The sequence below is a fragment of the Natrix helvetica genome (genome assembly GCF_964273705.1).
Source record: "Natrix helvetica genome assembly, chromosome: 2".
NCBI classification, from domain to species: domain Eukaryota; kingdom Metazoa; phylum Chordata; class Lepidosauria; order Squamata; family Natricidae; genus Natrix; species Natrix helvetica.
This window is the reverse complement of record NC_138552.1, coordinates 210,718,198-210,736,387: the sequence shown is the minus strand read 5'-3', so window position 1 is coordinate 210,736,387 and position 18,190 is coordinate 210,718,198. Positions and strand designations below refer to the sequence as shown.

General features: G+C 38.8%; 1 protein-coding gene across 1 annotated transcript in view; it reads right to left on the bottom strand.

Moving 5' to 3' along the window:
* Positions 1 to 18,190, bottom strand: part of TULP4 (TUB like protein 4) — a 100,273-nt gene that overhangs the window by 57,312 nt on the left and 24,771 nt on the right. Inside the window, exon 2 of the mRNA XM_081940214.1 lies at positions 2,920 to 5,179. Coding sequence (XP_081796340.1) covers positions 2,920 to 3,171 — 252 coding nt within the window. The 5' untranslated portion in view covers positions 3,172 to 5,179. The remainder of the gene's footprint in view (positions 1 to 2,919; positions 5,180 to 18,190) is intronic.

The following is an 18,190-nucleotide window of genomic DNA, read 5'->3' as shown; positions in this document are numbered from 1 at the left end:
CCCCCCTGCACCCCCCACGCTACGCCACTGGATGAACTTGTGGGTGTGAGGCAGGGTTGTGAACTTTCAACTGGGTGGGGAAAACCTGGAAGCTTTCAGATTTGGGTTTTCTCAGATGTGCCAACACGACATCTCTAATAAAGTGGAACTTTGAGGAATTTATTGCCTTGTAGTTTTATTTCATTGGGGGTGTTTTTTGGAACCCTGACATTAACCCGAATCTCGACACCACCATTTAACTTAACTTCATTCTCAGCCTTCCTTATCAAATTCCTCATAACTTTCTCCCTATAAATTAAATTCATATCCCTCACCATTTGGTCAAATTTCAGACTGAGGTTCTCAACTGTTACGCATCTCATATCTTTCCAAGTGCAGGACATGATTCTCACAACAATAGACACAGACCAGGCTCTTTAATAATAATGGCAGAATATCCTAGCTAGAGATCACAGTTTGCCACTTTCCCAGAAGTCTGAAAATTCAAAGGGGCTTTAACAGATCACTCAGCTTTTCCAGAAGAAATGGATAGATGTTAATATCAATTACATATAACTGCCCACATGTTTTTGTTTTCTACTAAGAAAACAACTAAGTGTCAGGCCTGCAGTCATATTCCTTGCTGGATCTTTGGCCTGTCACACTCTCTAATATTTTACTATGCTTTTTTTTTAGTGGGGAATTGGGAGAGGGAATAGTAAGGAGTAGAATGTGTTGTTGTCAAAATAAAAAAAAATCCTTTCTAGAAGCCCAAGGTCGTCTTTTGTCTCTACACTTCTGAGCCTGACCGGAACTGGATGGGTGGAACTACCAGTGTGGCAGTGGAAGATTGGACTTGAGAGTGTAGGGGCAAGATCATTAACTTTCAACTGGGTGGGGAAAAACCAGGAAGTTCAGATTCGGGTTTCCACAGATGTACCAACATGTCTCTCTTAATAAATTGGAAGTTTGAGGAAAGCTCTGCCTTGGACTCTGATTTAATTTTGGATTATATTTGGAATGCTGACACTAAGCATTATTCTAATAGGGAAGAACTTCACCAGTGTTATCCATGGTTCTGGATAACAGAAGTGACTGGACTACAATTTGACATACTTATTTTGATTGCCTTCTGTTCACTTCTTCATCCACCTTTAAGATTCTCTCTTTCTAAATGTGATTCTTCCCAAGAAATTTTTAAGCAATCCAAGCAGCCATGTTTTTTGTTTTTGTTTTTTGTTTTTTGTTTTGCCTTTAAAAAAGGAAGAAGCAAGCTGCAATTTTAACAGAAGCAGCAGCAGGGGTGTAAGCCCAAAGGTCCAGATGGAAGGAAGCAAGTTAAAATCTGACAAATATAAAAAGAAGCTTCTCAAAATGATCTGAAAATTGCCTGCTGGTGGTGGGCTGTCCTTTGGCCATTTCTGCAATCTACATACTCAAATGTCATATTGTACAGTTACAACTCATTCGTATTAATAAAACGTGTTTGTGTTATGGTCAGTCTTCCATTAGAAGCAACCATCATCTTATATACATATACAATAAAGACGATCACCACCTTACATGCAGTTTTGTCAACAAACAACAAGCTTCACATTTTCTTCCCCTCTTCTGCATCTCAAGTTTTAAGCAAACTAGAATTCTGCTCAGGCAAAAATATCTGATATGACTGAGAGAAAAGGAGAAGGTGAGCATATACGTGATTTTTTTACACAGTGAAAAGCAATGCTTCCCATTATGTCTGGACAAGGTCTGTAGTCCTATATAAACTAAAAGCTCTAAGTCAACCATATGTATAAATCACATCTACTTACCAGTATATAACCATATATTCTTATTTATAGAAGTTTTCCATCTAGCTATCCTTGAGATTTGCTATGATATCAACTCGCAGAATTCTTAGGAATTCCATTCTGAACACATCTGAATGTTGAGCATATCTGGAATGGTTGATTTAATGCAAAAAGCAAACATATCCAACATACCTTCCTCTTCCTATTATTCCCACAACAACAACCTTGTGAGATGGGCTGAGAGAGGGTGACTAGGCCAAGATCACCTGGCTGGCTTTCATACCTAAGGCAGGACTAGAATGTATGGTCTCCCACTTTCTTGCCTGGTGCCTTAAAATTACAGTCTTGAGTTCCATCGTATCAAGTTTCAATAATACTAACCCTATCATATTTGCCTGTTGCTTTTGTACTAGGGTTTTAAAATCTCTCTGCTTGTTCTCCATCCTCTAACCACTGGTGTACAGGTATCTGAACCTTTTAGCATTGTTCTTAGGTTTATCTGCTGTATCTCCTGGTAAGCCCCCTTCCTTCAAAAAACTTTCTTGATGTTGTAAGGTTTACTGCCTTCAATGCACTGCCTTCAACCATACCTCTAGTTCAGAGGTACAAAATATAAATAAAGACACACATGCATTCCCTATTGCCTTAAAAACGAAATATCCTTACTTGAAAACCAACCAGGTTTCATTCATTGTTGCCTCTTCCTTAACGTACTTTTTAGATCAAGCAACAGCTTCTTGCAATATTTACAGTGGACATTTGCTTTGCACTTTCAGTCAACTTGTTGCAAACATTTGTGATAGTTATTTTAAAGAAGCCAACTCCAGAAAATAGGTTTTGAAATAATAACAATTACTCTAATGTTAATCATAGTTTACCTTTTCAGCCAGCAGCCTTAAAAAGGAAAAACAATCAAAAGTTATAATGCCTAAAAATATAGGAGTAGAAATAGCGCAGCCACACCCAACCCATTTAATTGTCCTTGATAAATCTTAACAGATAAACACAGCCAAAGAAAATCTACAACCCATGTAACTATCTTAACAGACTTCCAAGTAGTGTCTTTTATCTACTTATTGTGTCTATATGCTTTGATGATACTGTTCTATTTCCTATATTGAACATTAGCAATTGAGAGTTTACTCACCTCACTGTTGTGGCCTCTTAAATTGAAGTTGATTCGCTGGGGTGTGTTTCTGTCCTTTCTACAGTGGCTGGAAGTGAAGGTAACACCCACTACTCCCCTGCCATTCCCTGTGGCCAACCAGCCTTCCTCGTAATATCGCCTCCGGCATACAGGTTTCTCCTTTTCACTTTTTGGAACCCTGCCTTTCCATGAGAGGCAGAGGATGTTGGAATCACTGAAGAGAACAGGCCCATGTTCCACTGCTGCGTACATGCTTTGTTGTATTTTTCCCTTTTGACATAAGAAAAAGTACTATGTCTAGTGCAGCAAATATAAATAAATCTCTTTGCGGTTGTACTTTCTATCGATAGGACCAAAAGTCTTAAGACAGATCAGAATCGACGGGGAGAAGAAGAAGCAGAAGAGAAGATCAGTTTTTATAAATATCCACCAAATGCATAGTGAAAAATTTCCTTATAAAAGATGATGACGGTTGGCTAAGAAAATGTAACACTTAAAAAAATGAAAATCAGTCAGATTCATCTTGATTTGGAGTTAGTGGAGTGAGGGGGCCACTTGTCCTTTGGAGAAACAGCTACTGCAGAAGAGGCGCTCCGAGAAATGGTGAACCGTCGTTTTGCTCAATTGGATAGAACCACCATGCGGCCTGAGATTTCCAGTATAGCATTACGCAATTCCAGAGACAAAAGTTTGCAGAAGGGAAGGTTTTCAAGTAACTTAAGGCTTTAAAAAGGTTTCCTCCAGTCGGACTTGCAAACCCGGAGCGTATTCATTTATCTTTCTCCAAATCTATCCTCTGGCATATTATTCCCACCAGACCAAAATATCTGCTGCTAAAGCTGAGAAAGATTGCATAAAGGGGAGAATAAAGGCACACAGACTGTGCAAGATCACAAGCCAGAATTCAGCGCGGTTAACAATGTGCCAGGCCAGATGGGAAAAAAGCCCTTTCTAAACTCAGCTGCTGACTGTTCCACCCAGACCGTTTGCAATCCAAAGGAAGTCCCATTTCTTCGGCAGCCGGTGGCATTCTTGCCGCTTCCACAGATGTCCCAATTTATTACGCTGCCTTGCCTGCTTCCTCACAAATTGTTGCCGCACACAGGCGTAAAAGCAAAAGTGTCTTTTCATTTAGCAGGTGGTTTTCTTTTAAAACTTTAAAAAACCTTTCTGAAGGTTTTAAAGCAAGAAAGTTCACCTGGGTGACTTATGAAGCCTTCTCCAAAATAACTGGGCTGTTGACTTTCCCCTTTTGCTGGAAAGTCTATATCCTCAATGCTAAAATATGAATCAGAATTAAAAACAGGTTGAGTATTTTAGTTATGGAACAAGTGTGTTGGGGAAAAAAGGCAAAAGGCTAATTGGGAATAAGTGTCGGGCTAATTAAAAAAAACTCCAATTTTTCTTTTGTTGTGCTGTTGTCCACATTGCTTCCTTGGTACTTTAGCAGGCTCCTTCCTTACTGGGCTTCTTTAGAGCTCAAATGCATAATTCTAACCAATACATTTGTGGCAGTGGAGTGTATTTTTAAAGTGTTCCAAAAGCTTTGAGTACTATTGATGATCAAATATTTATTTGTATTTGTACCATGTTAACAAGGAACAGAGAAGGAAAAATAGCAAGCTCCATTGTCAAGCTTAATACAAGCGTGAACACCGAAGGTCAATGTCGAGAGCGTTCCCATTACCCCTTAGCTTGTTCTTCTTTAATCATTACTGTAAAATTATTTGTCACTCCTTAATTGGCAAACGTATTAAATCCAAGTGACTCCAATTCTAATACAGCAAAAGATGTGATCATGTCACATAATTCCTCCTTTGGGAATGACAATATCACTCTATTTCCTGCTCAAATGTTATCACTTTCTTAGATGTCCTGGTGCCATTTACTCTGTTCAGAGACTGTTTAGCTGTGTTTGCTTTTTGCAGTTTTCTTTTTCTTCACTCGTTGCAGATAATTTGGGAGGCTGACCACTAGCAGCAGATGGTACTTCATGGATTTTTGGTCCTCATGCTGTCAGGTTGCTATGCTGGTGCTTGCAATAACTTTCATAAATTGCAAAAATGTTGCAGTTTGCAACAACCGATTTGTATGGCTGTAGCAATATGTTTGTGGCTATGTATAGGAAGCCACAAACAGACACGTATGTTATTATAATCACACCTTCAATTTGGCAATTGGACTATATCTGGCTTCACCATTTAACTATGGCAGTTGTCATGACTCACTCAAAGTCAAGATTCTCTGGATGCTTTCAATTCTGCAAAATAAAATAAAATAAAATTACATGTCTGTCAAAATATCAGGGGAGAATGCCAATCTAGTAAGTCCTTGATTAATCATATTCACAGGCATGGTCTACATTTATTATTTTTGTGAATCCAAATATTTTATATTGATTTCAAAATATGGCTAAGCTTCCCTTCCCCCCATTAAAAGAGCATACATTTGTTTTTTGGATAAGGAAAGATGGACAGAGTATGATTAAGTAGTGAAGAGAGTGAAATATAACCACCTTTAAGGTAATTTTTAGGCCCAAGACATACAGCATTTGAGAAAGGTCAAAAGACCCTGGTTTTGCTTTTTCTTCCAACCCTTCCAAAATACATTTGAGCAATAGCTATCACAAAATTCATCATTAGCTCCCCAAATATTAAAAGCATTTCCATATTATTTGAATTTAAACATAATATTGGAAAATTGAGTAAGCTATTCTTTAGCTGCAATATTAGTAGCTTCCACTACTCAGTTTTTATTACAGCAAATACATTTGGTATTAGATGATAATAATATCCTTTTGTATTTAATTCTAAATACATCAAAAAGAAATAAGATGGGTTAATAAACACGGAATGGGGGAAGAGAATAGGGAAAGAAGAAAGGAAAGGAAGAGTTTATTTTCAAAAGTGAAAAAAAACATTTGATCAATTTTTGTGCTGATCCAAGAATATGCATATATATATATATATATATATATATATATATATATATATATATATATATATATATATATATATATATATAAAGTGTGTGTGTGTGTGTGTAATATATATATATTACACACACAGACACACACACACACACACACACACACACACACACACACACACATACCAGTAACCTCTGGAATATCCCATGTGTCAGGCTTGGAAGCCATCTTTTACAGTGGGCCTCAAGCCTGCCACTTATTCAAACATATTCTACTGTGGGAAACTGGGAGGGGGGATTGTATGGAGCATGGGAGATATGTAGCCATAATAACATTCTTTTGCAGAGTATCAAGGTTGTTTTGTCCCTGCACCTGGACTGACCAGGATGGGGGGAATCTTCCTTCGTGACAGTGGCTGATTGGCCATGTGATGGATATGTAGGTGCTGGGGCAGGGTCTTGAACTTTCAACTGAGTGGGGAAAACCTGGAAGCTTCAAATTCGGGCTTTCCCAGATGTGCCAACATGGCTCTTCTAGTAAATTGGAACTTTAAGAAAACTCTAGCCTCGGACTTTTATTTTTTGGAGGATGCTATTTGGAACCCTGACACCATGTAAATCCAAAATTCTATAAATAGAGAATTTGTAGTTTCTAGCAGCAACTGTTGCATAAAATACAAAATCTCCCTTGATTCCTTTGAAACAAGAACGTCTGCGCTGTTCCATAACTTTGTACTCTTCGCAAAATGCAGTACAAATAATTATACTGTAGCAAGGTGAGGTTAAAGAATTTATTTTCTACTCGAGGGCAAACTCTCACCTAGATACTTAGAACTTCCTACCTAATTAAGACACCTCAAAGCAAGCACAAATATATAAAGGGCAAAAGTATTAGGCAATGAGCTGTTGTTTTATCAAGACATCACTGGTTTGATAAAGGTCCTATGTGAACTGGACATGCTGTGCGAAACCAGGCACAGCTGGAAGAGCATCTGCAGATGAAGACCTGCAGAAGCAAGCAGGATCTAAAAGAGAGGTATGCAGAGCAGATAGAAAACACAGCACAATTCAGAAAAGGCAGACCAGATGTTAGCAATAGCATTGAGACGTCTATACCACTTCACAGTGCTTTGCAGTCCTCTCTAAGAGGTTTAGAGTCAGCATATTGCCCCCAACAATCTGGGTTAGTCAGAACAGCTTGACAGAGTGCTACAATTACAAGAAGTTTGTGGCATTCATGTTTTTCCCTGTTTCTTTTCTTCTCCCTATGCTAATGGCAAGCCCACAATACAAAAGTACTGAAGCTATATCAAAGTTGTGATAAGGAACACTAGTGTGAATCAGGAAAGGGGTGGGGGTGGGGGCAGCAAGACAGCTAAGAAACTGTATAAAGCTTGATGTAGAGATGTCGGTATAATTTGTTAAGCTAAGGCCACTGACTGTATATATTAGAAATATATATTAGAAATAAACACAAATTGTTTACGTAAAAGTACTCTACCAAATAAACATCCCTATAATTTAGAGAACAGTGTACAAGTCTGTAAAACCCCTGTCCCTTATCCCAACGCGTGCAAGAAACTGTGAGAGATAGTTCCAACAAAGTGAGAAAGAAACAGCTTGAGGTAAGAGTGATCCACTGCAATAATCACATATGTTCAATGCACCGCCCAAAGTATTGGCCCCCGTACCTACTATAAATATGGTTTTCATTTTACAGCAATAACACTTTTATGGGGAAGGAACAAATTCAGGTTTCTAGATTCAGACCATTCCTAGTTTTTTGAAGCATCACTAAGAGCCGGCTGCTAATTCCTTGCTCCTGTGCCAAAACCAGGTGACACACGCAGCACCAGAACCAGGTGAGAGATGAACCAATCAAACCAGGTGGTGAACCACCTAGCTCACTGATGGGTTACAGCCAGCTCTGACTGTCACACCAATTCCATCTGGAATTGTAACAACAGTGGTGGCAAAAGCAACTTCAATCACCATTTTCTGACTCCTTCCTTTCTTTGCCTGACAAGTACAGTGTAAGTCCAGAGAGGTTTTTGATCTTCATAATTCAACACAAATTATATCTTTTGGGGACTCCCAACCCAAAACATAGAAATTGGAATACTTCATCATTGGATTTTCCAGACAGAGGCAGATCCTAAATGTTTCAGAAGAAATTCATGTGCCCTGCCTTCTACAATAATTTCATTTGTCATACCCCCTTCCCCCCCTTTGCTTCCTTAATAAGTTTTAGCTGGATCCAGAAATATAGTGTTAATCCTTAGTCCTGAAATAGGAGTGTATATTTCATTGTTCAGCCAACTCTTATTTTGCCTTAACTCTTTCTGTCACCGTCTGTTATACAGCGGCTCCCAAATTCTTATTTACTGATATTTTATATTTCCCCAGGCAGTTTGCAGGATTGCCAAGTTTATATGCTGCCAAGCTTGCACATCAATAAGTCTGACTCTGTTAAAATAACAATGTTACTTGGAGTTGCACTTTTGAAACACTATAATCAGGTATGCTTAGGTACTGCTTTTGGAAGAATGCCCGCTCCCTTATTATGAATTTTACTATATCACTTTTGGTATTGCATTATAAGGATAAAGCATTATATGTTGTCGATTCATAAAAATAATTATTCTAGTACAGAAAGTAACAGTAAAGTTACCTAAAATTTTGAAGGCAACTAATAATATAAAATGGCACATGGTGATGTAACTACCATAAATACAATCATTCTAAGTGAGTTTACAAAGATTTAAGACTTCTTAAAGTCTTAAGGGAATTGCAGTATAAGGCTTTCTAGGTGCCTTATACTGCAACTCCCTTAAATCTCAGCCATGGGGCCCTTGGAATTTATGTGAATCAAAGTAAAATCTTGGCTGAATTATGCTAGTACTTCCCACTACTAGCATATTCTCCCCAAAAGCTAAGGAAAAAATCCATAAATAGTGAGGCTCCAGTCATATCCAGGAGAGAATGTATGTGATGTTAATGTTAACTACTTTCATATTGTGTCCTATTCCATGCTCAGTTACACACAAATGCAAACTAGAAATTACCTTCGAATTAAACTAGAGTTAAATGTTCACAACAATAATATGCAGGTGCCTGATGATTCATTTCTCAAATGGCAATTCTTTCTTAAGAACATCTGGCCATTTATTCAAGACATTATTGAGTGCTTGCTCTTGAGATCTCATGTATTAATAATTTGTTATAAATAAACATCTAGAAATTATTGAGAGCTCAGCCGCAAACAAGTTTAATAAATTGTTATTATAAATTTGCATTATTAAAGTTCAAGGGTGCAAATCCCACTACCCTTAAGTAGTATACAATATTGGATGAATATATAGTAGAGTTCTAGATTGCAATTCTAGAGCCACACATTCCAGCATACGATGGGATTTTCCTCAGAATAGGTATGTATAAAATTATGTCGTCAGAAAATAAATGCTGGCTGAATTGAAGAGACTATTTTCCACATTACAGAAGTAGCAGAAGAGGTTGCTCCTTATCTTCAATTGAATTAAAAAAAGAAAAAGAAAAACAGCCAAAGGCAGACTCATAAGAAACTCGACAAAATATCCAGTGTTTTTCCATTTTGGAAATAATGGATTATATTATAGAGCTGAATTGAGTTTTAATACTGGTTTTATTATGGTAGTCTGATCGTTGGTTTTATTTCTATTTTTATTGTTCTGTGGGCTGTCCATAGCATACATGGGTAGCTGTAGAAATGGAATCAATGAAGAGAGAGAGAGACACACAGAGACAGAGAGGGATAATAAAGTCCATAAGTGTTCAGAGTGATTCAAAAATCATAAGACCTTTATAGTTTTTATAAAAACTACATCTTGTCTGGTATTTTCTGCATTATCATATTCATGTTGCAAGGTCTTTATGTGGCTATTGGACCAATGCCACTTTATCACTCACTGAAAACACTATGCGGAATCATCTGTGGGTTTTAGGTTTACTGCTATCATTATATTGTTTACATTCTTTCACACTCTCTTTTCATTTAAATCCAAGGAAAATGATTAGTTCCAAACTAATATCATACAATAAGCAGTAGGTTCTCCTAACCTAATCAGTTAGAAACCAGGCCCAGAAATCAGGATTTAATTTTTCTACACTTCACTTAAGTACTCCACTCTTGGTGTGGAAGCCAAGGTTTCAGCAGTGGCCTGGAAAATTTAGTACACCAACTGCATTAATTCCTAGAGGTTCAAAACAAGCCATTACGGTAAACGTTCTATTGGTATACTATACATGCTCTATGCCAGGGGTGTCAAACTCGTGTCATCATGGCGGCATCATGTGATGCATCAGGACTTTTTCTCCCTTTGCTAAACTGGGGGGGGGGGGGGCAGCACCTGATACATACGGGCCATGGGCCATGAGTTTGTCACCCCTGCTCTACACAGTATAGCATTTGAAAATGTTTAGAATTCCAGTTACAGTTACATTATTGACTGATGCCAGTTCTAGAGCTAATCCTTCTGCTTCAGTGGATGCAATTACAAGTGTTTCCAGGGTTGGCTTATAGTCACTGTCTCAAACACTCACAGCCCTGGAAAACAGCCACATTTAAATCACTTTCAACCAAAACTGAGGCACAACCAGTTCTTTGGAATACACAGAGCTCCAGTGAATTTAACAACAAAAATTTTACCGGCTACAATATACATTTGCTTTTTTTTTTTTTAGATCCACACACACTCATCCACACTTACCTACAACCTTCTCAACTAGGCTGGCAGGCACCAGCCAGAGGGATGGAAGCCTTCAAGTCTGGAGCCAAAAAAACCTCACAGAATGGGTAGACTTCTGGGCCCCTTTTATTCCCGCCCAAAGTCCTTGCTTTGATCATTCACAAGATTGCCAGCCAGTCTTGCCTTGTTGATTTTCAAGTCTGTTAGATGTTGATGGAATTTGGGGAGGATTTTCCCAAGCGTTAGGCCCAACTTCTTTTGTCTGGGTTCAAGTGACATTTTCCCTTTGTTTCCTTAAGGGCTCAGTTTCATCTTATCTATCTCCTGAAGGAATCTTTTAGGCTTTTTGTCTTCTGCTTATGTGCCTGCTTCATTTTTAGTTATGGCAGCTTCAGCTTTCATTGTACCCACCTATTTATGTTAGTTCAAAGTGGGGACAGGATGGGATAATTTTGAAATATGCTTTGATGTAAGTTTTGAAGAAATTTTGTACCATATAATCAGTCATCAAAATTTCTTCCTAACTTAGATCAAAGATTTTTTTAAAAAAATAGGCATATCTGAATAATTTCAAAGTTATCCCATGCTGCTCTATGTCAAACCGCCTTTCATTATTCTTTCATTATTTTCAAAGGCCTGTTTGTAAGACGTTGTTGCCTGTTTGGGTCTCCAAGGAACTCACATGTGTGAGTTGAATCTAGCAAGGACCTAAGACCAGACAAGATTGTTGTAAAAAAAAAGGGGGGGGGTGTAAATGCCTTTCAAATCCTTGTCTATGAAATAAGTGGCAAGAATTTCATTAACATATAAGGGTGGGAAAAAGAAACATAAACTTTAAACTGAATAAAGGGCTTGACTGCTAGATTTGTCAGTAGCTTATCATCCTTATTGTGGGTTCTTGTGTTTACATTAAAACCAACTAGTTCAGCAAGTAAAGTTATCCTGTGTTCCTGCTCCAGATCCAGCAGCCGTAATGGCAGCAGTAGTTACACTTCTTGCCTGACAAACATGATGTGTTTACCACCTTCTTTGCTCAATATGATGTGAACATCTCACAAAGACCTGAGGATATTTCCATGTCATGCAGGATTTATAATTGGCCTCTTGACAGAGGAAGTGATAAAACTGACAATCCTTCTCCTGCTGCAGAACAACTCAAACCTGGTCATGCCCACACCCATTTCCTGCTCTTCCAGAGGGCTAATTTTGATGATCTCATCAAAGAGGGGACAGACAGCTGCAAAATGTGCCACCTGCAATAGGTTAAGTGCTTTGCGTGATAATATTTCCTGGACTTCCAATTGCTAGCTAGATGTGGGCTGGATTTTTTTTTTTAAAAAAAGATTAACTGACTACTTTAAAGAGGAAATATTAAATGAAACAGGACCTCAGAGATTTTGTCTGCATTAATCCAATTCTTCTTGGGGATCAATGGAAGACTCAAAGAACTGCGGCAAAGTACATGCGAGAGAGGAAATGCCGCTATTATAATTAATTTCTTTTTCCTCCTGCCCGTTCAGCAGAAGCTTCAAACATTGAATTTATGCAGCTGGGAGTCCTGTTTTCCTGCTCATTCCAGCATACGTGGAACTTCTCATCTTAATGCTGATTGTGGTGATTTGTATTTTTGGGGGTGGGAGAGACGAGATTCTGCTTCCAATTCTCTGACTGCATCATAAACCATAGGACACAGATTCCTGGAAAATGCTGCTATGTTGTGTCAGAAGCAGAATTAGTTACCCTAAAAAACATTCTTGATGACAACTTGAAGAGAGCTTCATCCAATCATCTTTGTCCCCAAACAATGCTCCTACTCTTTTTTTTTTTGCTAACAAGTCTGGCTCCCTGCCATCTGCTCAGAGTCGCTTTGAACTGCAAGATGGGTGACAAACAACAACAACAATCATCCGCATTGGTGTAGTGGTTAGAATGTAGGCTACTTCTGCTGATCACCGGCTGCCAGCAGTTTGCCAGATTGAATCTCACCAGGCTCAAGGTTGACTCAGCCTTCCATCCTTCCGAGGTTGGTAAAACGAAGACCCAGATTGTTGGGGGCAATATGCTGACTCTGTAAACCGCTTAGAGAGGGCTACACAGCACTGTGAAGCGGTATATAAGTCTAAGTGCTATTGCTATTGCTATTTAATCGATTCAGGGTCCATTGTAATAAGTTCCTGAACCCTGTTAACCCTTAGGCATCATTAACCTCATCCCCTCATTTCCGCACTGTCAAAACTGATGCAAAAAGCACCCATTTTTACCAATCTGGATTTGAGAGGAACTTAAATCAAGCTCACATGACAGAGGGTCTGGAATAGTTGACATCCAGTATATGGGAAGTTTGGCTGTGACACTGTGCTATGCATCTTGTCTGGAATCTCAGTCTTAAGATTTGTGGCTTCTATTTTTCATGGCCCATTTGATGTGTTTTTTATTAAATATTGGGATAAAATGCTGATCTACAGTAGTATGAGGATCCTGTTATCTTTAGTGAACACTTTAGGCAATTCTTTAACTTTGCCCATATAGAGCTAAGGTAGAAAAAAATGAATCTGTGGTCTGCGTGTCTTGAATTACATTTTTTACATTTCCTCAGGACATGCAACATATCCCAGGGTTTCCTAATTTTAATCAGTTTCTCCCTAATTTTGTTCTACTTGCTCAGTCACCTTATCAAGAAGAGGCTTCTTTAGATGGAATTTTGACGCTGAGCAAACATTTATCCTACTCGAACAGCTTTTACCTCTCTAAACCCATCATACCTTTGTTCTTCAGACTAACCCTTCCAATTTCTGTATTGTTACAATCCATGCCAGAATTTGGAGACAGCTTGCTCCGATGTGCATACTTTATCTAGATGGCATGGCCATCTTCTGCTGGCCAAGCAAAACAATGATGTTTTTAGAAAGGAACTTTTAGCCATGGAAGATGCATTTCAAAGAGACTGAAAGTGTAGGTTTGTCACCTACTAACAAACTCAAAGAGTGCCAACCTAAATGAGTACAGAGGTTTTTTTGTTTTAATTTTAAAAACCAACACCATATCCCCAGCCTGTGATGGCAAAATAGTATTTCACTCTAAAGGTTCCCTTCATTCTGCCCCCACCCCCTACCTGCCCTAAGGGATCAAATCCACACTTAACAAAGGCTCATGGTTGCAAATCAAAATGATCTTCAAGGAAATCCCTTATGGGCACCCTTCCCATTTGCCTAAGAAGATTGAATATTACATCACAATAACACAATCGCTCTGTATCCCTCTTCCCTTGAGGGAATTCTGGAACAAGAGCTGGCAATGGGACATTTCAGAGTACTTAAAACAATCTGCCTCCAGCTCTGCAACTTATAATGGCCTCACATTAGAACAGACATCAAGGCCTTTGCTTCTCTCCACCACATGCATCACTACACCAAACCTCTAATCAACAAACTGGTCAGGCTGCTTTATCTTCTTTCCTCCCTACAAGTATCTTGGGACAAGATTTCTTGGAGCTTTATTACTGTAATTATGTATCAAGCCCCTGGGTACCATATTAGTGATGGTACATCTTTTTCTTAAATGTCTCATTTCATCCCCGGTTGCGGCCTTCCCCATGTACTTGAGACAGCCCATCCATTATTCACCAAGTTTTCAGAATCCCAACCTACCCAATCACCTCATCTCTCAACAGCCTGTTTGGGGAAAATGTTATTTGAACTACTGGATGTTACAAAGTGCACTGCACATTCCCAGACTAAACTGAGTGGCAAGAAGTCCATTATAACACACGAGTGAGAAAAAGATATATGATTTAGACCCTAGGGGTATTATAAATAGAGAGCCCTGACTGTTTCATTCTGCAGTGGTAGATCATCTTCATTATCTTCCCCATTATTATGGCTTCTTGAGCCTGCAATAAAAGCAACAGATCTATCCAAGCCTTGTCCTTGACTCTTACAATGTTAGCTGCTGAGCCAAGTTTCTAGAGGGAAATTTATTGCCGCGTTCTGAGTGAACCTTCAACACTATGTAGACTAAGACAGAAATCTGACATATTTATATGCAGCATATTCTCAGCCACGAATAGTACTATGCTATTGACTGAAAATGCAGTTAAAAAAATTATCTGTTGCACACTGTAGATTTTAAATAATGGCATGGGAAATAAACTACCATTATTTAGATACCAATCCTGATGACAAGGAAACATCCCTTCTGCTGATTAATCTTCTAATCAATCCCTCTGGCCTGTATGTCATCATTAAAGATAGCTGGTTTCTTTTTCTAATTAGTATCCCTGCACGGTGAGAGCATCTCCATGCAAATACTGAGAATGCCTTGAGAACATGTAGTAAGCTAAGATGCCCTGGTGATACAGAGAATATTACCTCTAATATAATTAGCCCTATAAGGCTTTGTGGCACTATCCCATCATTAAATCTTCAAGTACTAAGAAAATCGTCTGACTGTATAAGAGAAAATTGTACTGCTATTCCACATCTCTTACCCTAATACTATTTTTAAACCAAATGTTCACAAAATAGGCAACCATCTGTACAAATAATATCTAGTATGACACTATGGTCCATCCAGCAAATATAATAATTCAGAATTCTGGAAAACCATTGTTCCCAATGGATAAATAATGCATTCTGCTTGTCCCCAAAAAGACAATCATGAAAGTGGTATTTTTCTTTTTAAAAAAAACACCCCACTGGCCCTATTACAGGTTGTTTTACAACCATTTGAATTTATGATGGCAAAAACAAACACCCTTTCAAATGAATGGGTTTTCTTAATGACTATGGCATTTGCTTAATAACTGCCATGATAAATTACTTCTGGTCACATAGGTGGCTTGACTTACGATCGTAATGACTTAGAACTGGATTTCCAGTCCCAATTATGGTCGTAAGTTGAGGACTAGCCTTAGAGGTAACAAAAGGAAGCCTTGTGCATTTAATACAAAAATAGATTATATGGAAGGATTTTTAATGATTCTTTGAATAGGTACTTCATACTTAGACAATTAAAAGACTTGACCTTATCTGCCCATAATACACAATTAATGCCACTTTGGGGGGTACTAAAAAAGCAGTTACTTTCCAATCATAAAAGAAGTACTCAGCAGCAGAGTTTTTGATCAAACCTTCTAAACACAAAAAGGTATGAGAAATATTCCATTCAGAACCTACCGGGAAACATGTTTCTCTGTTATGCATTTTAGAAAACTTAAAAATTTGAATCACTCAAGACAAGCAAAGGCATTCCAAGCTAACCTAGCAGGAAAACCCTATTTACTTTGAAAATACTTCAAGAACTTAAAAAAAGGAAAGAAAAAAAGAGAAAAGGTATCCTATTCCAGTGATGGCTAACCTTTTTTTGTCCTCGCGTGCTAAAATTGCATGTGTGCGTGCCCATGCCCATAATGCAATGCGCCCTGCCCCCCAGGGCATGCGCGCACGACATCACCCACATTGCCCCACCCCCACGCATGTGCACAACGCCCTGTGCCCCGCTTTGCGCCTAGTAGGCCTCTCTGAAGCCTTTTGGTACCAAAAACGAGCCATGGGGCAGTGGGGCACAGCACCCCTCCTGCGCCCCATTTTGGGCCTAGCAGGACTCCCTGAAGCCTCCTGAAACCAAAAATGGGGCACGGGGGGGGGGGGGGAATGTGCAGCAGAGAACCAAAAATTAGCCGGCGGGAGGCGTGCGTGCATGCACGGTAGAGCTCAGCTGGGCGATGGCTTGTGTACCTGCAGAGAGGGTTCCACGTGCCACCTGTGGCATGTGTGCCATAGGTTCGCCATCACGGTCCTATCCCTTATACCTAATTTTCAGAAAAATATACCGTAGGGCCAAAATGGGTGGCAGCAGAAATGGCACAACGGAACTTTTGATGAATCCAAAAGAAAAAGAACCTTTATATAATCCTCCCTTCACCAAATTCGTCTGGCTATTTTTTTTCAAATTGGATAAGCCAGAAAGGGGAGAATGTTTATGTACTTTTCCTTTGATTAATCTTTTTTTTCCCAAAGGAAGCAACCTTTATGACCCTATGTTCAGAAAAATAATTATCTTCACTGCCCCCAAACAGCTGGAGTCTATAACTAGCATGCTAGCTTCCAGAACATGTTAACTATCAACATTTACTCTGGATGAATCAGCCCAGGGCTCCTGGGCTCCTGAGATTGGCTTTGACTGGATCTAGTGCGGTTAAAATACATCAAATCCCATTCTTACATTTTAAATATAACAAAAAGGCTAAGAATTGCTTTTATGAATAGCTACTCTGAATTGCTATGTTTACAAGATTTATAAATGCCTTGCTCCAAAGGCTTAGAAAAGTGATTGTGAATAATTTGTGGTGACAAATGTTACAGCTTGGTTTATTTTATTTGCCCACTGAAATAAGCAAATATGAAAAACACCTTCACAATACTGCTTAGACATGTAGAACCCATTTTGTTCAGAATAAATAAAATTGCTTAGATCAAGTTATGATATGCAAGAGATGCAAACCGCAAATAGATATTTAAAATATAAGAGAAACTATTTATGTGTGTGTTAAGGTTATCTAGTAATAGAATAGAATCTCAGAATAGCTGAGATATGGTACTTTTTCTAAATGACAAGTTTCATAAATTACTATCACAGGGGACAAGTCATACAACATGCATCATGTCATCATGACACAAACACTGCAGCTTACGTATCTCCATCAGACTGTAAGGATGAGAGGAATTTCTTTCATGGTGTTGGAAGAAATGTCCTTCTGGGTTCGGCTCCAAGTGGGGAAAAAGACACTGGAGACATGGAGGCTGCTTGGAAAGATGGTTTTAATGGTGGACAGGACCACATGGCTTGAGTCCTGAACAGAAAAGGTGATCACATGCTTCAATGTTGGTGGAGAAGAAGAGAAGGGAAGAGAAGAGCAGAAGAGAGAGAGAGAAAAAGGGCTTGCAGGGCTTTTTATAATCTGTTCTGCCCCACCTATCTGTTTCCTGTTCCTGTGTAAGAAATGTATTCTGATTGGTTGCCAGACTCCCATGGGCCCATGCAAGGCCAACCCTCTAGGGTGAGTTTTGAATTCAGGTTTGATTGAGTTTAGATGCCATGTGGTCAGTTGAGTAAAAGGCAATATTATCCTGCCTTAATCCCATCACAGCTGAAGAGGAGAACTCTTTATTATGTAAAGTGGACTAGCTTGGCCTTCTTAATGGCCCATTGACAAAGTGGGGATGGGCAGGAAGCTGCAGGAATTTAGTTTTTTAAAATGTGTTTCTCCCTTTTTCATATCCAGGAAAATATAATATTCTGCCTTATCAATATTTCCTAGATATTTCATTTTCCTGGGAGAGGGCTGGGTGATAACTTCCTACAATGGCATCATTCTGCATGCAATCTCATTTTAATATAATCTTGATTTGCTATTGATGCCTATGATTACCCCAGATCCACTTCCACATTTTCTTCATAATAAGGTGCAGTAGTCAGTTGATGGAAATACATTGCAAAGATGGCAAATTTGGTGGTTATTTTTCAGATGGCAGATGAGAAAAGTTTACAATGGGAGAAATATTACTGTACAAGGTAATTTGGTCTTTTAATGGGCTTTGTCAAACACACACACACACACA